Source organism: Micropterus salmoides, unplaced genomic scaffold (assembly GCF_014851395.1).
Source record: "Micropterus salmoides isolate LMB-PRFRI ecotype aquatic unplaced genomic scaffold, ASM1485139v1 Ms_hic_scaffold_19, whole genome shotgun sequence".
Classification (NCBI taxonomy): domain Eukaryota; kingdom Metazoa; phylum Chordata; class Actinopteri; order Centrarchiformes; family Centrarchidae; genus Micropterus; species Micropterus salmoides.
The window spans coordinates 19897688-19916840 of NW_024041039.1; the positions used below are offsets into that span (position 1 = coordinate 19897688).

Below are 19153 nucleotides of genomic sequence, written 5' to 3' on the forward strand. Positions count from 1 at the left end.
GTGGATACTTACTAAACTGGTGGAAGATTTGCATAAGATTAAAGTTGCATCAGCTCCCGTCTGTCAAAAACATCATCTTGAATTGCCTCCATGTCTTTAGTGAGCGCGCGCGTGTGTGTGTGTGTTTGAATCTCCCTGTCAAACCACTTAATGTACTGTATGTGGGAGGAGTAGATCGTGTGCATGTCTGTGTATTAGGAGCCTTGCTTCCATTCCTCTCCAACACTGCAGCTTCAGATAAAGTGAGGGGGAAATGTTTGCTTGGTTCTTATTGATGATGATGAATGATTTATAATTATTTTAATAAATAATTAAACACAAGCTTCCATGTTGATATTCTGTGCCACTTGTACTGCATGGTGTCAGTATGCCATGAGGTAACTGCACTTGATATGTATCCATATCCAAGCTCTAGTAAGGGTCTTTTTAAAAGTGCTGATATTCAGTTGTGTATAATATAAATACAAGGGAAAACCCTTTAAAATAATTTTGACAGTTTACCCCAGAAAGCCACGCCCCATCTGCGTATGCTGCAGATGTATTGGTCCACGAATTCACCCCGAGCTCTGATTGGTCAATTTCCGTAGGTTTCCCTCAGAACTGCAAGACGCCGATATTGCGTTACATTGTAGCAAAATGGCGGCTGTCATTCAGAATCCACTAAAAGCGTAAGTAATTTAGACATTTAGGAAATTGTGAATAATTACTTTGTTGCCAACTTGTACGTTAAAACTGTCTGTTCGTGCACGTGATTTCCAGCCGTGTGCTTATGACAGGTTAAGCTGTCCAAATTCATTTTTGTGTACTTCTTGCATGGCAAAGTAGCCTCGTATAGTTCTTTTATTCCACAAGGTTTTAACATTTAGTCTTAAACATGTGCGCAAGGCTGCCTGACATTTTGACTGCACTAGCGGAGCTTCTCCTTCACACGGTTAAGCATTCAACACAGGAGAGTGTCGTCTTTCCTGGGCTATAAATTTATTTGGAAACTGTCGACAACGTGCCTTTGCGCCGCTCCGAATAATTAAAAGCCGATTTTCTTCGTGCTCGGCTGGGCACAGCAGCGGAATATCATCTGACATTCCTAAAGTCGTTTATAGTTGTGTGAAATGTCGACATGTCAACTTTGGCTCCTCCGAGCGCAGACGTGGTCAGGACCCTGTAAAGCAAGGGAGGAGGCATTTTGTATTTGCATGCTTGCTGCTGAAATCGACAAAAGTGACAGCAATTCGAGTCCGCCGTTAGAAATAGACAGTCCCTCTGTGCTTAAATAGCCTGTGCAATAGTCATTTTGTCCCTCAACTTCAAAGAAATGCTCCACCTTTTTCCTTTGTTCTTCTGTATTGTTTCACCAATTCCACTGGCTGTCACATTACTGTAAGTTAGACACATTTAGCCCCCCCCCCTGCTTCTTGTGTCATTTTATATTCTAATCAGGGGGGAAAGGGCTTTTTATGACACGCACGTACAGTTGGACGTGACTGAAGCGTCCAGCCGGTATGGATGTGCTATCACCATCATGGCTCGTTGGGACTGTGGAGGTAGAGCAGGCGCTCCACTGTGCCTTTAAGTGGAGGAGTGCTGGAGATTAGCTTGGTCCAGGATCCTGGGCCCATCTGTCAGAGAGATGCTCCGACAGAGAGGAAGTGTTGGGTACAAGCAGGAGAACCATCTGCTCCTCCATAGAGGTACCCTGGCACCTCCGTGAACTGTATGCACAAAGGGTGGACCACACAACACCTGGCACATCACCCACAGAGTTGCCATTGTTATTGTGACATTGTTACTACAACTAGGGAAGGATGCAGAATGGTGTTTTTGACACCTGAATGTCCACTTCAAACTGCCCCCACCCCGCCCCCAAGTGAACATTAGCATTTTCTTGCTTGCACCTTTTTATTTTTTCATGCAATGCCCCCAGTCCCACAGGTACCACCTGAACAGCTCAGTGAAGTACTTGATGTTAAAAGTGCTCAATGTAAATATTAAATGAACAATACTTCATTGTAGCTCCTACCATTCTCTCTTAAAGTATCTGTGGTTTATTTATAAGAGCTGGATTATTATTGGAAAGTACATTTTATTATTACCTTTTTGTTGGACTATTTCTCTCTCGTGTCCCAACAAGCTTCAGTGCGCGTCTGCTGTTTCATCTCAGCGACGTTTTAGCATTCTGATGTGGAATGTCTCCTTGCTATAAACTGTGCTTAATGAAGTGTTTCAGTGTGCTATAATTAGCCTCTGTCTTGGGTTTCTGACTTCATTTCACACATTTGTCAGATTATAATTAGTCACACTTGACACTAATTGGATGTCGCTCCTGTGGACCAGTTTGACCTTTTTTTTGTATTAAGATGATTCACTTTAGGGAAATGAAACGTTGGTTTGACTTTGTTGTAGGGATGTGGCGGATGAAGCAGCAGCAGCGCGCAAGCCTGTGCACGTCTGTGTGGGGTCTGTCCGTCCTGTGTGAGCATGGGAGGACAGTAATCTCCAGAATCTGCTGATTAAAATGGAGTCTGGAATATTTGATTAATAAAGAAGCTCATAAAGCTGCTCATTAAAATTTTAGCCACAGCTGGAGTTTCCTATTGCTCAGACACATCTTCCAGCCACAGCTCTCCTGACATTACGTCTGCGATAACCTTCCCCGTTCGTCAGCAACGTTGTCATTGGTGTTGAGTAGACTTTGAGTGAGTCAGGCCTGCTGTTTATTGGCACTGCAGTGTGGAGGTGTTACTCCTGCCCTCACCCTGACTGTGTTGTTCTGATTGGTGTAATCAGAGGTTGTTGTCAGGATGCAGTCACTGTGTAGGCCCTCCTCCTCGTCCTCCCCCTCTCTTGTTATGTGGTAGCTCTAGCTTCCTGTGAAGGAGCAGTGCACCTGCAGATTTAAGAAACCTCCTGAGCAGAGTTGAAGAGACTGAAGTTGTGTGTTTGGATCAGATTCTTTTTATTCCTATTCATTTTCCCCTTAGTCAGATCTCTTTAGTGCTGGACCAGTTTGGAGCTAGACGTTGGAGTTTTGCCATGACTGCAGACCACTTTTCCTCTGAGAGCTGTTCTCTTTGCAAGCTATAGTTTGTCGACAGATATGCAAAATGAGTGTTGACACATGCTCACATTACGGACGCAGCCATGTGACGCGGCAAACCGTTGACAGGAACATGCTGATAGCGGAGGCCCCACTGGCCACAAGATTTGCTTTTGTTCCTCGTCCTCATGCGCACACACACCTTCTCTACTCAGCTGGAAGATATTGAGGATGTGTAGCACATACCTCTGAGGCACCTTTGTTCAGCCCCTGAAACGCACTAGTTCAGTTTGATTCAACACAATGATGCCACTTCTAGGCAGAGCTTTACGTCGACTTAGTACATGGTGGATCTTATTTTTGTAGTTTAATTTTTCAGTGAAACTACAACTACTTTGTTTTCGTTTTGGTTGAACTGGATTCACAGAAGTTGTTGCTCAGATCTGGTAACAGGGGGAAATCACACAAAAAAAGTCAGATGGTGTTAGAAATGAGCAGTCAAGCAATCAGATGGTCTCCCAGTCCCTCAAGGAGCTGCAAAATAAATTTGAGGGGTCTTGAGATGATTAAAATAAAACAATTTTTGCCTTTTTTCTTGTAGATAGCAGAGTAATTTTACTTCTTGTGTAAAATTATACGTATGCAACTGGTGATGACAGTTTGCCAGTAGACATTGTTTCGTTTTAAGGGGTCTCAAGGCAATAAGGTTAGAAACCACTTTATCTGGATGTAAAACTGAAAGTCAGTGTGCTTGAAATATTGGTAATAATCCCTTATTTTACAGGAAACTGTTTGTGCGTACATCTCTGGCAAGTATGGTAGGAAAAACTGAACCAGGAAGCTGGTCTGTAAACTATGACGGATGTTTACAGCAGACAGTCTGAGTAATAATCGTACTGTTTGCCTTTGTTTTCTCTTCCAAATAAACCGTCACATTGCACGTGTTATTTTGCCCCATAGGACTTTTTTGTGTGTGTGATACTTTCTCCCCTCCTATGTCTTCGGTGGTGTGGTTCTTGTCACTCATTACAAGTGTCAGAGAGATCTCTCACCTAAGCCTGTGCACCTGCTGCTCGGTGCGTCGGGGCCCTGATGGAGAGCCCATCGTTGCAGACACCCAGCACCCACCAGATGACTTTCCACTTATTTGTTCTCTCTCTCTTTCCCCCTCCGCGTTTCACTCGAGACGGACTGGCATCTTCTCTTGGTTCATCTCGAGTAATCTCAGGAGGTTTTCTGGCACTCCACCGCGTGTACCCCTTTGAGCACGCACTTTAAGCTGACTTCAGGGAGCATTCACAGCTGGCCTGATTTTAGTAAACCAATATGTCACACTGCGTCCCATCAGAGCTGTAGCTGTGTGTTGATATCAAGGAATGGCAGCAAGCAAACAGACTAGTTTGGTGGGGATTTAGTGTTTACGAAACGATACGCTCGACCCACGTATGATAAAGACCTGAGATACAGAATTTATGTATAAAACCTATGTCAAACCTGTGAACTTTTGTGTTCATCGTCGTGGCAGATCTGTTTTGAGTGTATCCCAGTGTGATTCCTCTTGTAAAATGTCCTGCGTCTTAAAGCGTGGAGAAAGTGCGGTACATGTCAGAAGCTGGTGTTTTCTTGGCATTGTATGCACTAAGAAACCATGTATGACATCTTTACAAGGCAGAGAGTAATAGCTATATGATTAACTACAGTAAATCCACCATCTTTATATGACTGCAATACGAGGAAGGAAAGTCCCATGTTTATTAATCATGATCTGCTTGTAAGCTTTTTAGAGTTCTCTAACGTCATGCCTTTTTGAACCCCCTGTCTTGTTGTTCTCCTCCCCTCCTCTCTTTCACACACCCGCCCCCCCTTCCTCCTCCCTATACCTGTGACTGTTTACTCTTCTCAGTCACACTGAAACGAAGCCTCTCTTTCCCAGAAGCCCCACACACACACATACACTGTGGCTTTGTCTAAACCGCAGAGCAAGTGGGCTTTGTGCGGGACAGCATTCCTAACACGGCTGTTCATCTGCTGGACGTCGTCTCATCAAGGGGGCAGGGGTAAAGGCAGAGAGGAGGAGTGAGAGCAGGATCTGGAAGACGCTGACAAATCAGGCTCCCACCTCCTCCACCTTTTTTTAGTTTAAGATTCCCGGCGCGACCGCAGCCCGCAGCTCATTAGTTTCACTTCAAAATGGCCGTCTTCCTAATGTTGTAATTGAGAACACATGGAGGAACTTCATTATGCGGATGTGGAAATGTTCATACTAGAAAAACCAGTAGGTATTATTTGCCCAGTTGAACCTGTGAACAGCAGACTGTGGAAATCACAATCAATGTACCATTCATTCCATTTACCTCCATCTTTGATATAGTCAAATTAGAACCTGTCCTTGTGCTAGGCACTCTGCTGAGAAAATAATTAAGTAGGCTAATTACCATATGAGGCGAGTGGCAACGATCGAGGGCTTGAATGTGAAATATCCTCCCCCATTTCACTCTGAATATTAACATTGAAACCCAGAGGGACTGCCAAAATCTCAGTGGCGCTAAGAAAAGTGGAACTAAAATGTGAGAGTCTTCGCTGCTTGCTGATCGGGGGACTGACTTCACGTCAGACCGCAGATTCTATGTTCTTGTGATAATGAGTCGGCGCCACCGTAGCTCACCGCTTATCTAGAATCAGATCAGACAAAGAGCCCACAGAGGTAATAATATGTTTAACTTCAGGAGTGGGAGCAGCAGTCATTGCAGGGTTGAAATTGGGTTGCACAGTTGTTTTTCTTTCCACAAATTCTTCCCAACGGTAATCTGGAAGAGCAGAGAGAAGCTCCACTGTCAGTTTTATACTTACATTGAACAGTGCTGATTAGAAGTTTGAACAGACGTTAACAGCGTTATGTGGGTTGAGCGTTTCTAAGGGACGTGCATACAAATCTTGTAGCTGCTTTCAGCTTTCCAATTTAATGATCTGTAGCCAGCAAAGCAACAGGCTATTATCAAGGCATTCAGACATGATAAAAAGATCCCCAGATCTCCTGCAAATACGATCAGATTGTTGTTATTCTTCAAAAGAGCTGCCATATCAGTGACTCTGCTGTGTCAACCTCATCCTATGGTGTCACTGACCTCTGCTGCTGACATTACTCCCCCTTGCAGGTTGGGCGACCAGTTCTATAAGGATGCCATTGAGCAGTGCCGCAGCTACAATGCTCGCCTGTGTGCTGAACGCAGCGTCCGCCTGCCATTTCTGGACTCGCAAACCGGCGTGGCCCAGAACAACTGCTACATCTGGATGGAACGACACCACCGCAGCCCCGGTGGGAAACACACACATAATTTTATATCTAAAGCTATCAATTAGGCATGTAAATCTCAATTAAACTGTTGATTGCTTTTTTGGCTCGATCAATCAAGCTAATAAAATGTCCTAAAATACTGAAAAATGCCACAATTTTAACACAGCCCAAGGTGACATCAGGAAACTGCTTATTTTCAGAAGATATTCAGTTTTAAGTCATTTAAAACAAAGTAAAGCGGCGGGTACCTTGAACCAGCAAAAATTTGGCGTTTTTAGCTAGGGGTGGGCAATCTGAAGATTTGAGATCATGATCTAAGGCATCCACGATCTTCTTTTCAGGTGAATCGTAGAGATTGCGGTTTTTAATGTCCTCTTACTTCTGTTTCCAAACTTCACATAACCTCATTGACTAGCGGATCCATGAACAAACCAATAGAGTGCTGTAGCCAACTAGATGGCTATGCCAATTGGACGAATTACTTGTCTTCACGTGGCTCTTCGTTGGGTGACGTATTGTAAACAATGCAATTGAGTTGTGAGTACTTGTGCTATTTTATCATTGTAATCTTTTGACTTCTGTTTAGAACTTCAAATTAAACTCTGGTTTGAATCACCATTTTAAAACCTGTTAAGTATCTTTAATGCTATATTGTGTTTTATTGATGCAAATGGAGAAATTCATAGGCTATTTGAAGTCTGGCTATAGTCTCAAGAGCATTTCAAAATTGAGAAAGAATATCACAATTTAGATTGTGGATCATGATTGCGATTAAATTTAAATTGTGTTATGTTTTTGACCATATTGCCCACCCTATTTTTAGCCCTGTGACTCAAGGGATGGCAGTGTCTGTCCCTCAGACGGTTGGCAGCTGTACTCGTGTGTACGTGTTTAGTGCTTATTAGCAAATGTTAGCTCACCGACATGCTACACTAAGATGGTGAACATGGTAAATATTAAACATGTTGGCGTCTTAGCATTGTGAGCATTTTAGCATGCTGGCATTAGCATTTAGCCTCACAAAGCTGCAAGCATGGCTGTAGACTCTTAATGCTGTTGCTCTGCCAATTACCTAAACAATGGATCACTTTTGAAAATTGTTGCTGCAGTTTAATTTTCTGTCAATCGACTAATAAGTTTGGGGCTACACGTTAATGTTTCACGTGGCCTCAATGTATTAATCTCAGAAATGCCTGTGAAACTAAAATTGTGTTAATCTCAATACAGAAATCTTTAACATAACCAAAAAAAGCAGCCAGACTAACAATTTGTCTCCAGTATGTGAATATCTTCTTATAATATACCAGATCTGGTTTTCTCTTTTCATATTTGTAAAGTGTAATCAGGTTTTTCTACATTACAAAGATCCTATAACTTGTTGGCATATTTACAACTGTTATTGTACAGGGGTAGCAGCCGGACAGATGTACACATACCCCGCCCGCTGCTGGAGAAAGAAGAGACGGCTGCACAACACCACGGATCCCCGCCTGGGCATCTATGGACTCCAGCTCGGTAAGATCCTGCAGCCTCGTCTCCACAAACCACCTGCCCACCCCCCCACTTTCATCACCTCCTTCAGCTCATGTGATTACTGGTGATGATCTGGAATAATCTGGCTAAAAGCACATCACTCTGTCTCAGCGCGCTGAGCAGAACAGGCTGCCAGTCATTTTTCAGAGGATGAAATGTGTTGTGTTCACCCCGGCTGGTAAACTTGTTTTGTGAGAAGTAGAACATGTAATTAGATTTACCGCTGCTGGGAGCAGCGAGACAGACTTCGGCCACTGAAGATGGTATTTAATAAATGTTATGGAATGGAGTTTGGCGTTCTCGGCTGCCACTTGAAACAGCTCACTCAACACATTTACCCTCTCCTCTATATTCACCCTGTATCTTATACTCTTTACCACCTCCCTTACTGATTGGTTTTGTCTCTTTCTCTGTGGCAACACTTTCAGCTCTCTGTCTCCCCCCACAGCTTATCGTGCATTGCATAAGTTTTGTATCTAGGCTTCCTGAGCTCAAATAAATGGTCCATTCTGTGCCCAAGGCTAACATACCCACAGGGATGATACGCTACCCTCAGGAATGAACACGACAAAAGAGAAAATCTCACACAGAAACATTGTGACGTCTTTTACTTTCTAGTAGTTTCTGTAAGCGGTCTCCATGATCCTGATGCTTTAGTTCAGCTTTAATTTCCAGACTGAGGAACAAATGTTTTGCAAGTTGAGAAAGTAAGAAGGGGGGACAGAGCCTGGAAAGAGAAAGCAAGATGGAGTGATACCACATGAACCAAGCCTTTGTTTCCCAAACACATCCCATTGTAGCCTATTGTTTTCCACTGAGCTTGTGCTCGCCAAGACCCTGCCACCACAGCACTGCTGTCCCTCCCTTCTCCAGCAACAGCGGATTGTATGTGCTGTCTGCGAGTGCCCAGTGGAGGGGAAACATACCCTGATTTAACCTGGCATCTCTTACATGGCGCACATAGTGCAGCTGGCCAGAGGTGGCCGGCACAGGGCAGCAGCCAGTCTGTCTCGCTGCCTCGGCAGGCTGTCTAACTGATGGTGTGCTAGAGACTGGGGCTGCATGCAGAATCAGCTCCCTGCTGCAGGCTGCTGCCGGCTCTATTTTTAGCCCCCCCAGCTCCCATGGGTGGGGTGGGGTGGGGAGGGGAGGAGGGGGGTCTGTCTCGTCGCGGAGAGTTGAAAGTCAACGTGTGCAGACACAATGGTGAGGGGCTGCCGCCGCATGGTGGAATGGACCTTTTAGAGGAGCGCGCTGTATGTGCTTCTCACGCCTACCTCCTATATCTGCCTCTTACCTATGCAGCCTTCTGTTGCTTCAGCACTTCATGTTCAATATTCTGTAAAAGTCTTTCTAGTGGGCACAGCAGTAGATGAAGGGCTCATACAAAGCTGGAGTCAGGGGGGCTTTGAAGTGTGTCCCTTTTTCAAACATGCGCAAAGCAGCTGGATGACCATGAAGCTGTCTGTGCAGAAGAGATTGTGTAAATAAGATTTGCAGATCCGACTGGCTGTCAAAGCTTGTGTTTGTTCTGCTTTGTCTGCTCAACCTGCATGCCTCCTACACTGTTTGTTTAGATCCTCAGCTCACTGTAGGAGGAGATATCTGCATCATGTGTTCAGGTTAAAGTGATAAGCCACTTAACTACATTGTACCTCAGAGATTCCTGTGGACAAAGTCAGCCTAATGTCTGTATTGTGCAGCATTATTGAGAACTTGTTCTCTTCAGAATGAAAATGTACCTTCTTTTGTTTTTTTTGTTTTTTTAGTAATATCGTGCTGTGAAAATAGTTGCGATGACACATTCTGTTGCAAAAGGAGATGACAGCCACTATAACAAATAAATGCTCCGCAATTTGCCACATGCTTTTATTAGGTCTAGTGTGAGTGGAAGAGAATAGACATAATGGAAATGTGCTGATAGAAAGCTGCTCACAGGTCGGAGATTGTAGCACTGATGGTTCTTGTCACAATTACAGCTCTTAATAGTGATGCAGGAGAAATAACAGCAAATGTTGGAGGACTGTAACATACTCCAGCTCATTCATTAGCAATCTACAGGTTCCATTCCCTCGATGATATACCTGTGGAACTTTTTTTAAAATTAACTTTAAGGGAACAATAGACATGTTTGCATGACCTTAAAGTATAAAACACTGAGCTGGTAGTGGTGATGATTCGTCACGTGTTGACCATTTTTGTCTGTGTGCAGACGGCGGCCTCATGTCCAAGGAGACCTTGCCCACCCAGAGCACCACGCTGGAGGCTTTGCTTCGAGGAGAGGGTCTAGACAAGAGGAACAACTCCAAAAACGACGAGGAGAGTCTGCTGGAGATCCAGGTGAGTTCAATCAGAAAGGTTGTCTAATACACTTATTGCTGATCCCTGTTGCAAGCAGACACACAAGTAAGGCAAGATGTACGGGAAGGAAAAGCTGGGAGCATAATGACTCATCCCTCCTCGAGACAAAAGCTTTTTTAATATAAATTCATGCTCCTGGTTCTAAACAAGTTACCACAATAAAGAAAGTGTCCCTGCTCCTTTTAAGTACCTGTCTGATCTCAAAGTATTTCAACATGAAACAGAGACTTATACAAAAACAGAACACACACTACATCTATCAAAAACATACCAGAAGTTGTTGAGAACAGAAAAATTGATTTTTCTTTCCTCTCTGTTGTTGCTGTATAGTGTTGGTTTTTTTTTGTTTGTTTTTCTCAGCAAGCTGGTACTTACGTCAGAGCTGAGTTCTGAAATCTTTCCTTCTCTTTCTTTCTTAGAGGGTTCTAGAGGCAGATGCAGCAGAAGATGCTTTCAATGATGATGACGACTACGAGGTGGACACTCCCAAGAGGAGACATCGGGGCAAAGGAAGAGTAAGTGACCACACTGGCACCTGTTGTCATGTACTGGAAGTTGCACCGTAGGCGGGCCTCGACTACAAGTTTAAGAAGAATTTCATTATCAGCCGGTTTTGTCATCAGTTTTGTATCTTTTTAAAACAACATTAGCTTGACCACATTAAACTCAGTGTGATTTGTTTCATATAGGTAGCTGCTTATTATACATGCTACAGCTTATGTATGTATGCATGCTGGAAGGCTGTGGGTACATATTTTATTGCAGAGTAAATACCGGTACATACGAAATCTGGATGTTTTTTCCTAGGGCCGGGGTTCAGGCCGCAGGAGGACAGATGTGGACGACGACAAGCCATACGTCTGTGACAGTAAGTAGAGATGAATTCTGAAACATGAGGTTTGTTTTAATTGGTGCTGAATTTGCAATTATGGTAGTTTCTGTATAATCTGCTGATTTCTGCTACATTTATTCAAACTTTTTTATTATAAGAGTCTCGGTTTAATATATATTGTATAAAAATAAATAAAATAAACATCTTTGTTCAAGTTGCCCTGTCAAAATAGCACAGTATATTTTGTACTTAAACCAGAATGTGTTATACGCTGTGGGAAAATTGTGCTTTACACCACATCTTGATCACTGATCAATTGAGTGGGACAGTTTACGCTACAGTCTGTTCTATGTAAGACTACTTGCTTACCCAATACATAGAACCCCATATTACTGGACAGACAGTATATTATGTATCTCAAACCTAATTGATAATTTCCTTTGTATTAATATTCTTTCACTAAACTCACTAAATTCACTTGATTTAAATGAATCTTTCTGGTCCGTAAACTGAAAATGATTGAAAAGTATTTAAAGTAATGTAAAGATTGGTATTTAAGCAGTTTTAATCATTTTTGTTCAAGAACCTGTTGTACATGAGGACTTGATTTATGCTGCTTATGTGTGTAGAAGATTCACAAACATGTACATTTATTCATTTAGCTGATTCTTTTATCCAAAGTGACTTACAATTGCAAGAGGCGTGCAACCTCTTACAATGTGTCAGAGGTTGCACGCCCCTGGAGCAATGAGGGTTAAGTGTCTTGCTCAGGGACACATTGGTGTCTCACAGTAGATTTGAACCCGGGTCTCTCACGCCAAAGGCGTGTGTCTTATCCACTGCTCCGTTCACCACCCCGTCAAGAAGAACAAACTAAGAAGTTATTCCGGAAGTAGCGTCAGGGCTTCTGTTGTCAGAAAGTCAACCCACTGTAACTCAGTCACTAGTGTCACTGTAGCATCAGGTATTCCTGTACATGCAAGTTGCATGTGGAAAATCCAGATAGGGGGTATTGGATTTTACTCTTTTAATCTGTTTTGGCTCTTCTTGAAAGACACATGCTCATGCTGTTTTCTCTTCCCCTTCTCTTTGCTTTGTGTCATCTGTGTTTCAGACAGATACAAACAAAAGCAGAACTCCAAATCTTCGACCTCAGGTACCTGTTGCTGTTTTTCAGGATATTTGTTTTGATAGATTGATAAGTGGTTGTGTTGGAAGTGCTGTGATTATTGATTTAGCCACTATATTATCTTGCTTTTCTCAAGCTGAAAAGTGCCCTCTGTGCCGTGAAACCGAGACATGGTTATTTTGTTGTTTGTGTTTTATTTGACTGATTATTGAAATCAGAGCCTAAAGTTTTAACGTTTTTGTTTTTTGAGTCAGAAGTAGAATAGTTACTTTCAGGAGTCCTGTTTATTTTTTTGTGATTGATGATATTATTTATATTATTATTACTTTCTACACTTTGTTTCCTCTGCTCATTCACAAACTGCATGTAGGTATTTTTACTTATGCTTCTTTCTAACTTAAGAGCATTATCAGCTCACCAGACACTGAGTGGGTGTTTGACTCTTTGTGAAGGTCTCATTGCAATCAAAGCATATTGCATCTAAACACAAGTGTTCGGAAAAGGGAAAAAAAGATCCTGCTTTCAGAAATGGTGTGTTGCCAACATTATTTTTAGATACTGAAATGCAGCCTGTCATAGTAGTAGTACTGAACATCTGCCCTCTGTTGTAGTCTGTGCGAAGCGCTACAGGAACCGTACGGGACTAAGCTACCACTACACCCATTCCCACCTGGCAGAGGAGAACAGAGCTGGAGAGAGAAGCTCAGTGGCGTCCAGATCCCCCTCTGCACAACAAACTGACAGACACAAACGTAAGAAATCCAACTGCTGTACCTCTCATATCAGAATGTTTGGTTTCCTCAAACACACCGCTTACCATTACATACAATGTGTGTCTGTCCTGTACAAAAAGATGGCTCTGAATTCTTTTGTCATATTTTAAGTCTGACTCATTCTTTTGATTTTTAAAAAAAATCATAATTATTATTATTATGTATTGCCTTTTAATAGGTAGGTCTGCCTTCTGCCGGATAGGTATACAAACTCGGACAGGAACAGTTATAAATCAAAGCAATCAACTTGAGGCCAATCCAAGGGAGGCCTGACACCAAAAACATGTCCACTAAATTTAGAAATCAACAAGCACAAACCAGAAGATACAGGGGAAAAAAGTCAAAATAGAAAAAATACACAAAATGCAAACCCTGTATCTTCACAAATAATGACGTGAAATTAATTCACTAAGTCACTGTGCGAATACCTCTATAATGTCAGTAGTGACCCCCATCATTTTATTGTAACATCTTGTACGGCTAATGGGATTAGAAAGCCAAGTTTCTTTGTTAAATAAAAACAATTTAAAAGTTTTATTTGAAGAATGGACAAAGTTCATATTGAGCAAACTTGGGTGGGTGGGTGTATGTATGTATGTATGTGTATATATGTATATATATATATATATATATGCGCGCACTATACAAAAGTATTGAAAAGTTTGGCAGGTAAAATCAACTTTCCCTAAAACTATCTTTTTTTGGGGTGGGGGGATTTATTTGTAGGTCCAAAGGGTCCAGCTGGGACCAGCATTTCCAACAACTACTGTAATAAATGCCATGGCTCAAACAAGAAAACGGGTAAATCGGGGTCTCCCTATTCAGCCTGCCGATGCAAAAGTGAGTATATTCATATTCACACACACACACACACACACACACACCCCACTTAACTCTTCCATCCAAACTTCAAACTGTGTGGACGGGTGTTTATAACCTTACAGTACACTTTGTTCTTCCTCCTGTCCTGTGTGCCAGCTGACTGCGAAGAGGAGAAGGAAGATGGGACTTTTACTGGAGCAGAGGAACTGTTCGGCACCACCTCGGAGAGCGACACTTCAACCTTCCACGGCTTTGAGGACGACGAGCTGGAAGAGCCCTCTACAAACAGCAATGGATTATCCAACCGACACAGATAGAAAACCTTTTAGATTTAAAGAGACAATTTTTTTTAGATGGATTAACCTCTGGCAAAAATCTGCTGCTTCTTTTTCAATGTTTTTTGTTTGCAGAAAGCACAAAGTGATCATTTCAGGACAGAAATGCAAGTGGTATTTTATCTACTGAACATTGTTGAATAATTTATGAACACCTTTTTTTTTATATATATATAAATATATATTAACTTTGAAGGCAATGAACAAATGTCAGTGTTTCTAGACAAGTGACTCGGTCTCCTTGCAAAACAGAAGATGTTTTTGGAGTGTTTTTTTCCCCCCCTCACTGGAGCAGAAGGAGCATAAACGTTATGAACAAAAAAAAAAAACACTGGAGAAATTTGAACAGTTGAAAAATGTAAAGGCATAAATGATTGGGAGATGGATGAATGTCATAGCAGACCCATACTTGGCCTACGGGATGTTTTTAAATCTGTGGTCGCTGTGACTAAGAAGGTCTCTTCTTCTGCTCCAACTCTGGATTAAACTTGAGTGAGAGAAAATGAAGGAACCAATGAAAGGACTGCCACAGGCCACTGGAAATGTTTGGAGATGAAGAAGCCTATGAATATAGTCTTAACAGATGTAGGGGACTTAATAAATGAAAGGTAAGCAACAGGGTTTCTTTTTTCTTGTTTAGAAAATAAAAGAAATTCTGCAGATGGTTGAAAGAATTTTAACATTTAGACTACGAATGAGTTGTACTGGGTTACAAAACTAGTTTTCTCGAATAGTGTTTCTATAATGCAAGCATAAATTTGATTAGTACTAAATGCTGTATATTGAATTTTGTTTGTCAAACAGATTCAGTTTAATTTGGCTTTGCAAATGAAAATCACTCAATCAACTCAGTCCTTTGAAATCACAGTAACAAGAGCAGGAATTGAATAGTATTATAGCTATAAGCCATGCTAGGAATGAAAATGTTTGTCGTTCAGTCCACCACTTTGGTCCAGACTGAATTATTTTAGCAACTACAGGATGGATTCCATTTTGTACCAATATTCATGGTCCTCCGAGGGTGAATCCTAATGACTTGATCCCCTGACGTTTCCTCTAGTGCCCAAAGCAGGTCACCATTTCAGTTTGTCCAGTATTGGTTTGTGACCAAATAGCTGCAATGTCATTCCCATCAGCCTCAGCTGTACTGTGAGTGTTCATTAGCAATTTTACTAAATGTCATTGTGAGCATGTTAACATGCTGACGTTAGTGTTTAGCTCAAAGCACCTCTGTGCCTAAGTACAGCCTCACAGAGCCACTAGCATGGCTGTAGACTCTTTTTCAGACACATTATGGTGAGTGTAACCCATGTTTATGTTTATATACTGTAGGAGTACTCAGCACATTGGCATGTGGCCCATCAATGGGGTGACCAGTGAAGAAGAGGATTTCATGCTCAAAAACTAATGCAAAAACTAATGAGCCTTCATGTCCCTCCTGATTTGGGCCTAAAATAATGGACTGAAATGGATGAATAGATATCCACCACTCCTACAGGATATGTGGCTTAATTGAAGCAACTGCTCCCCTGACAATATGTATCGATCCCTTCCGAACATTTGAAATGAGAGTAGATCCAGCTTCATTTCATCCTTTTGTGCACTGTGCTGGAGCTCCACTGAACTACGGGAACACTAAAGGCCAGGCCTTTGGACTGTTTGTGCCCAACGGGTGCATTTGGGGCCCCTCGCGGCCCAGCCTGCCCACTCCTGCTCTGTGAAGGTGTCCGCTGTGTGATCAGATGTGACACTAAGACGTCATTATCCTCATCACTGTGCCAGCCTGCCGCTCTGCACTGGAAACCAGCTCTGACAGCCATGACCCTCCAACCTGATTGGAACGGTGACCCCCTGACCCCCAGCCATAGAGATGGTGCTCAAATCCACCACTATTACATGCAGACCTCTGGACGACTACTACTACTACTACTGTACTCTGACATGGACGCAAAAGTTTTACTTTCTGCTTCTGCCTCTGTCTGTTTTTGCTCTCTATTTCCTGCGCCTCGCTGACTCAAATGCGTTGCAGTAATCTAGCAAATGTTTTTGCATCCTTTCTCTTGTATAATATTTCTATGTTTTGAACTCTTTAAAGTTTAATTAGTATGACTTCTTGGGTTTGTTCAGACTGTATTGATACTCTGTCCTGATCAGGTGCACAATAGCCACAACTACTCAGGCATCTTTCATTTCCTCTGCTGTCGATTGTTCAGCCACTCATGTGATTGTATTCAGTTGGCACGGAGGGACAATAACGCCACACAAGGATCCCGTTATAATCAACTCCCAGGTGGGATTTGGGATGCTGCAGTCTCATACTATAGGAAAACATCGCAATAACAGAGCTTCAGTCTGGTCTCTGCTGACTTTTATCTGGTGTTACACTCTCCATGCAAAGCCTCTCCACATTCTGTTTAAAACCTACATTCTCTAGATTGTGACGACAGGGAGAATCCTCTCCAATGCGTTGAAAAACAATGATGTTGCTAGAGAGACATAACTCTGCTCACATCCACATACTTGGTGAGAAGTGAAAACTGTAAATCCAAGCTATCTGTGACATTTCCGTTGAGTGCTTTTGAGGGCCTAATTGCTTTATGACATTTAGAAGGTGCTTGAAGTTCTGTATCAAAAAGCCTTTTAGGTCCATAGGTTGCACAGTCGTGTAAGAGGTCTGTGTCCTCCATGTGATTATTCAGTATCGCTGCAATGTAATAACAGCCGCTCTGTTTTTGAAGCTAACCATTATCCTATGTGTGTGGTATGACTTGTGCTTTCAAACCCCTTTTTGTCACTTCCCCTCAGGGAACCTCCCCACAGCAGTTTGTCTCCTCTGGTCAAAGAATGGATCTGAGACTTCTCAAGGATCTTGTCTTCTTCTCTTGTGTCAGTTAATGTGGTGTGTCCACACTAAAAATGGGTCTTTGTGTCTTTTTATCTTCCGAAGTAATGCCAGTAAGTGGCAGCATGTGTCATCAATCATAACCTGCTTAATGTTACCTACCGTATATGAACGGGCTTAGTGTGGTGCGGTTCTGAACAAAAAGAGAAGCTCCTAAAATGCAAAAGTCAGTGATGTCTGCTTCGAATTATGTGTCACCAATCATTGAATAGCCTGTATACCTCATCAAAGACACAGCAATAGGCCCTGGTACTCTCTTGTCAAGCCTGCCGGGGGGGGGGGGGGGATCAGGGTGGGAACGGAGCCAAGAGGAGATGAAATGGACATGACTGGGCGTTTGTTTCATCTTCAGCTGTAAATACAAGTCAAAATGGAGAGAATGAAGAAGTCTTTGTTTGTTAAACTATTTTTATTGTTCTGAAAAAAATAAAGAAGGAACATAATGCTCGGTGCTGTTTTTCTAAGACGTACCACAACTCATTTTTGAAAAGGCAGCTGATGAGCAGAAGATTCCTAGACTGGATCAATAGGTTGGAGTGACCCTCAGACTCTGTGAGCAGACGAGGAGGGTAAAAAATAACACTTGAGTTTGAGAGAGCAGTGGTGGGTCTGGATTCTAAATAGGAACAAGACAACAAAAAGAGGCTCCAGCACAAGGAGCTTTTATCGATCCGTAGGCACTGCTGAGGAAATTACAAGTAAGTTGGTAGAAGTCATATACAAGCAACTGCATGTGCCAGCAGAGAGGTATATTTGCTCTTAGCAGTATCGTGTCTGAATGTTAACTGGAGGTATAAAGTCGAAAGGTTTGGAGTCTTAAAAATGATTGACGGTTATGAATGTTACGAGAACAGGTACCACATAGATCCTATTAAATGTGTCAAATCACTTCATCACAGAGTGGCAGTATAATAGCATTTAAACGAGCAAGAAACTACATCACTGGGATTGGACGTGTACGTTTTGGAATAGAGAAACGTATAAAGGTCAAAGCAACAACTTAATGCCACCGCTGTCAAGCATTATATTACCTAATGGGTGGAACTAAATCCTAAAATATGTTGGCAAGCAAGATACAATTTTAGGCAAATATATAGATATGTCACAATTTAAAAATTTTTCTCACATAGTCTATTTCGTTGGACTACTGGGACATCATGTTTTCTGGAGAACTTGAAGCAACATTATGTATAAAATAATAGATTCAAAATAATTTTGAACACCAACATGACTTCAGCTTTTACTCATTGGCATGGCAACAATGCACATCAGATGCCAAGCCAGCCGCCTTGCTGTTGTAAGTAATAGCCCAGGTGGCTTGCTATGTCTTGTGTTGTTGCACTTCCTTGATGTTTGACTGTGTAAGCAGCAGAAGTTGTTGACTTCCTAATTTTGTCCATAAGTAATGTAGTCATATATATGTGTACAGCTTTCCTTAGTTACAACAACAGTTTATTACACTCTAACTGTAGAGTGGGGAGGCTAATCACACAAAACACCAGATCTTACATGATATTGCTTTAAAGGGGCACTCCAGCGATTTTGCATTGAATTTTCATATCATTTTAAAAAAAAAATGGATCCCACATTTCCCATAATACAACTCAAAGGAATCTTTTCATTAGACCTTCTCTGCTAGGTAAATGCCAGTTTACCTCTACAATGCCTCTGCCAGTTTGTAACACAGGCTTTCTGTTCTAAATGTGTAGCCTAGTCTCCAAACCACAACTCATGTCATAATAAAATAAATTTGAATGACTTTAGTGATCCATTAACTTTTCATCTACCACAATCAACAAGTTATCAAAATACCTGCAAAATAATGAAGACATTCCCATCAGCCTCAGCTGCACTTTTTGTTTAGTGTTAATTAGCAAATATTAGCATGCTAACACACTGAACTAGGATGGTGAACACTGTCAACATTTTACCAGTTAGCTCATACAGACAGCCTCACAGAGCTGCTACCATGGACCACCTCCTAAAGCTCCATAGGCTGGTTGGGTCCTATGTTCCCAGCTTCCTATTTTCCCAGCATGTGTGTCTCTGGATATAATACATCCATCCATCATCAACTGCTTATCCTGCGTACAGGGTCGCAGGGGGATACAATACAGTACAATGGAAAATATCGTCC

At 42.1% G+C, this 19153-nt stretch overlaps 1 protein-coding gene across 1 annotated transcript; it reads left to right on the forward strand.

Annotated features, from left to right (window-relative positions):
- Positions 1–560: 560 nt before the first annotated feature.
- LOC119910393 (zinc finger protein DPF3-like) lies at positions 561–17459 on the forward strand. Its single transcript, XM_038728995.1, has 11 exons — positions 561–668; positions 6190–6350; positions 7737–7844; positions 10075–10202; positions 10643–10738; positions 11031–11091; positions 12170–12211; positions 12796–12936; positions 13684–13797; positions 13936–14722; positions 15447–17459. Exons 1-10 carry the CDS (start codon positions 637–639, stop codon positions 14094–14096), a joined length of 1044 nt encoding a protein of 347 aa, XP_038584923.1. The 5' UTR covers positions 561–636; the 3' UTR covers positions 14097–14722; positions 15447–17459.
- Positions 17460–19153: the final 1694 nt, after the last annotated feature.

What these genes read in the sequence shown, in the direction of transcription:
- LOC119910393 (XM_038728995.1), top strand. Translation starts at nt 637, where the DNA reads ATGGCGGCTGTCATTCAGAATCCACTAAAAGC. An exon ending in ATTCAGAATCCACTAAAAGC is followed by an intron (nt 669 to 6,189) that starts GTAAGTAATTTA and finishes TCCCCCTTGCAG; the next exon opens with GTTGGGCGACCAGTTCTATA. An exon ending in CTCCAAATCTTCGACCTCAG is followed by an intron (nt 12,212 to 12,795) that starts GTACCTGTTGCT and finishes CCTCTGTTGTAG; the next exon opens with TCTGTGCGAAGCGCTACAGG.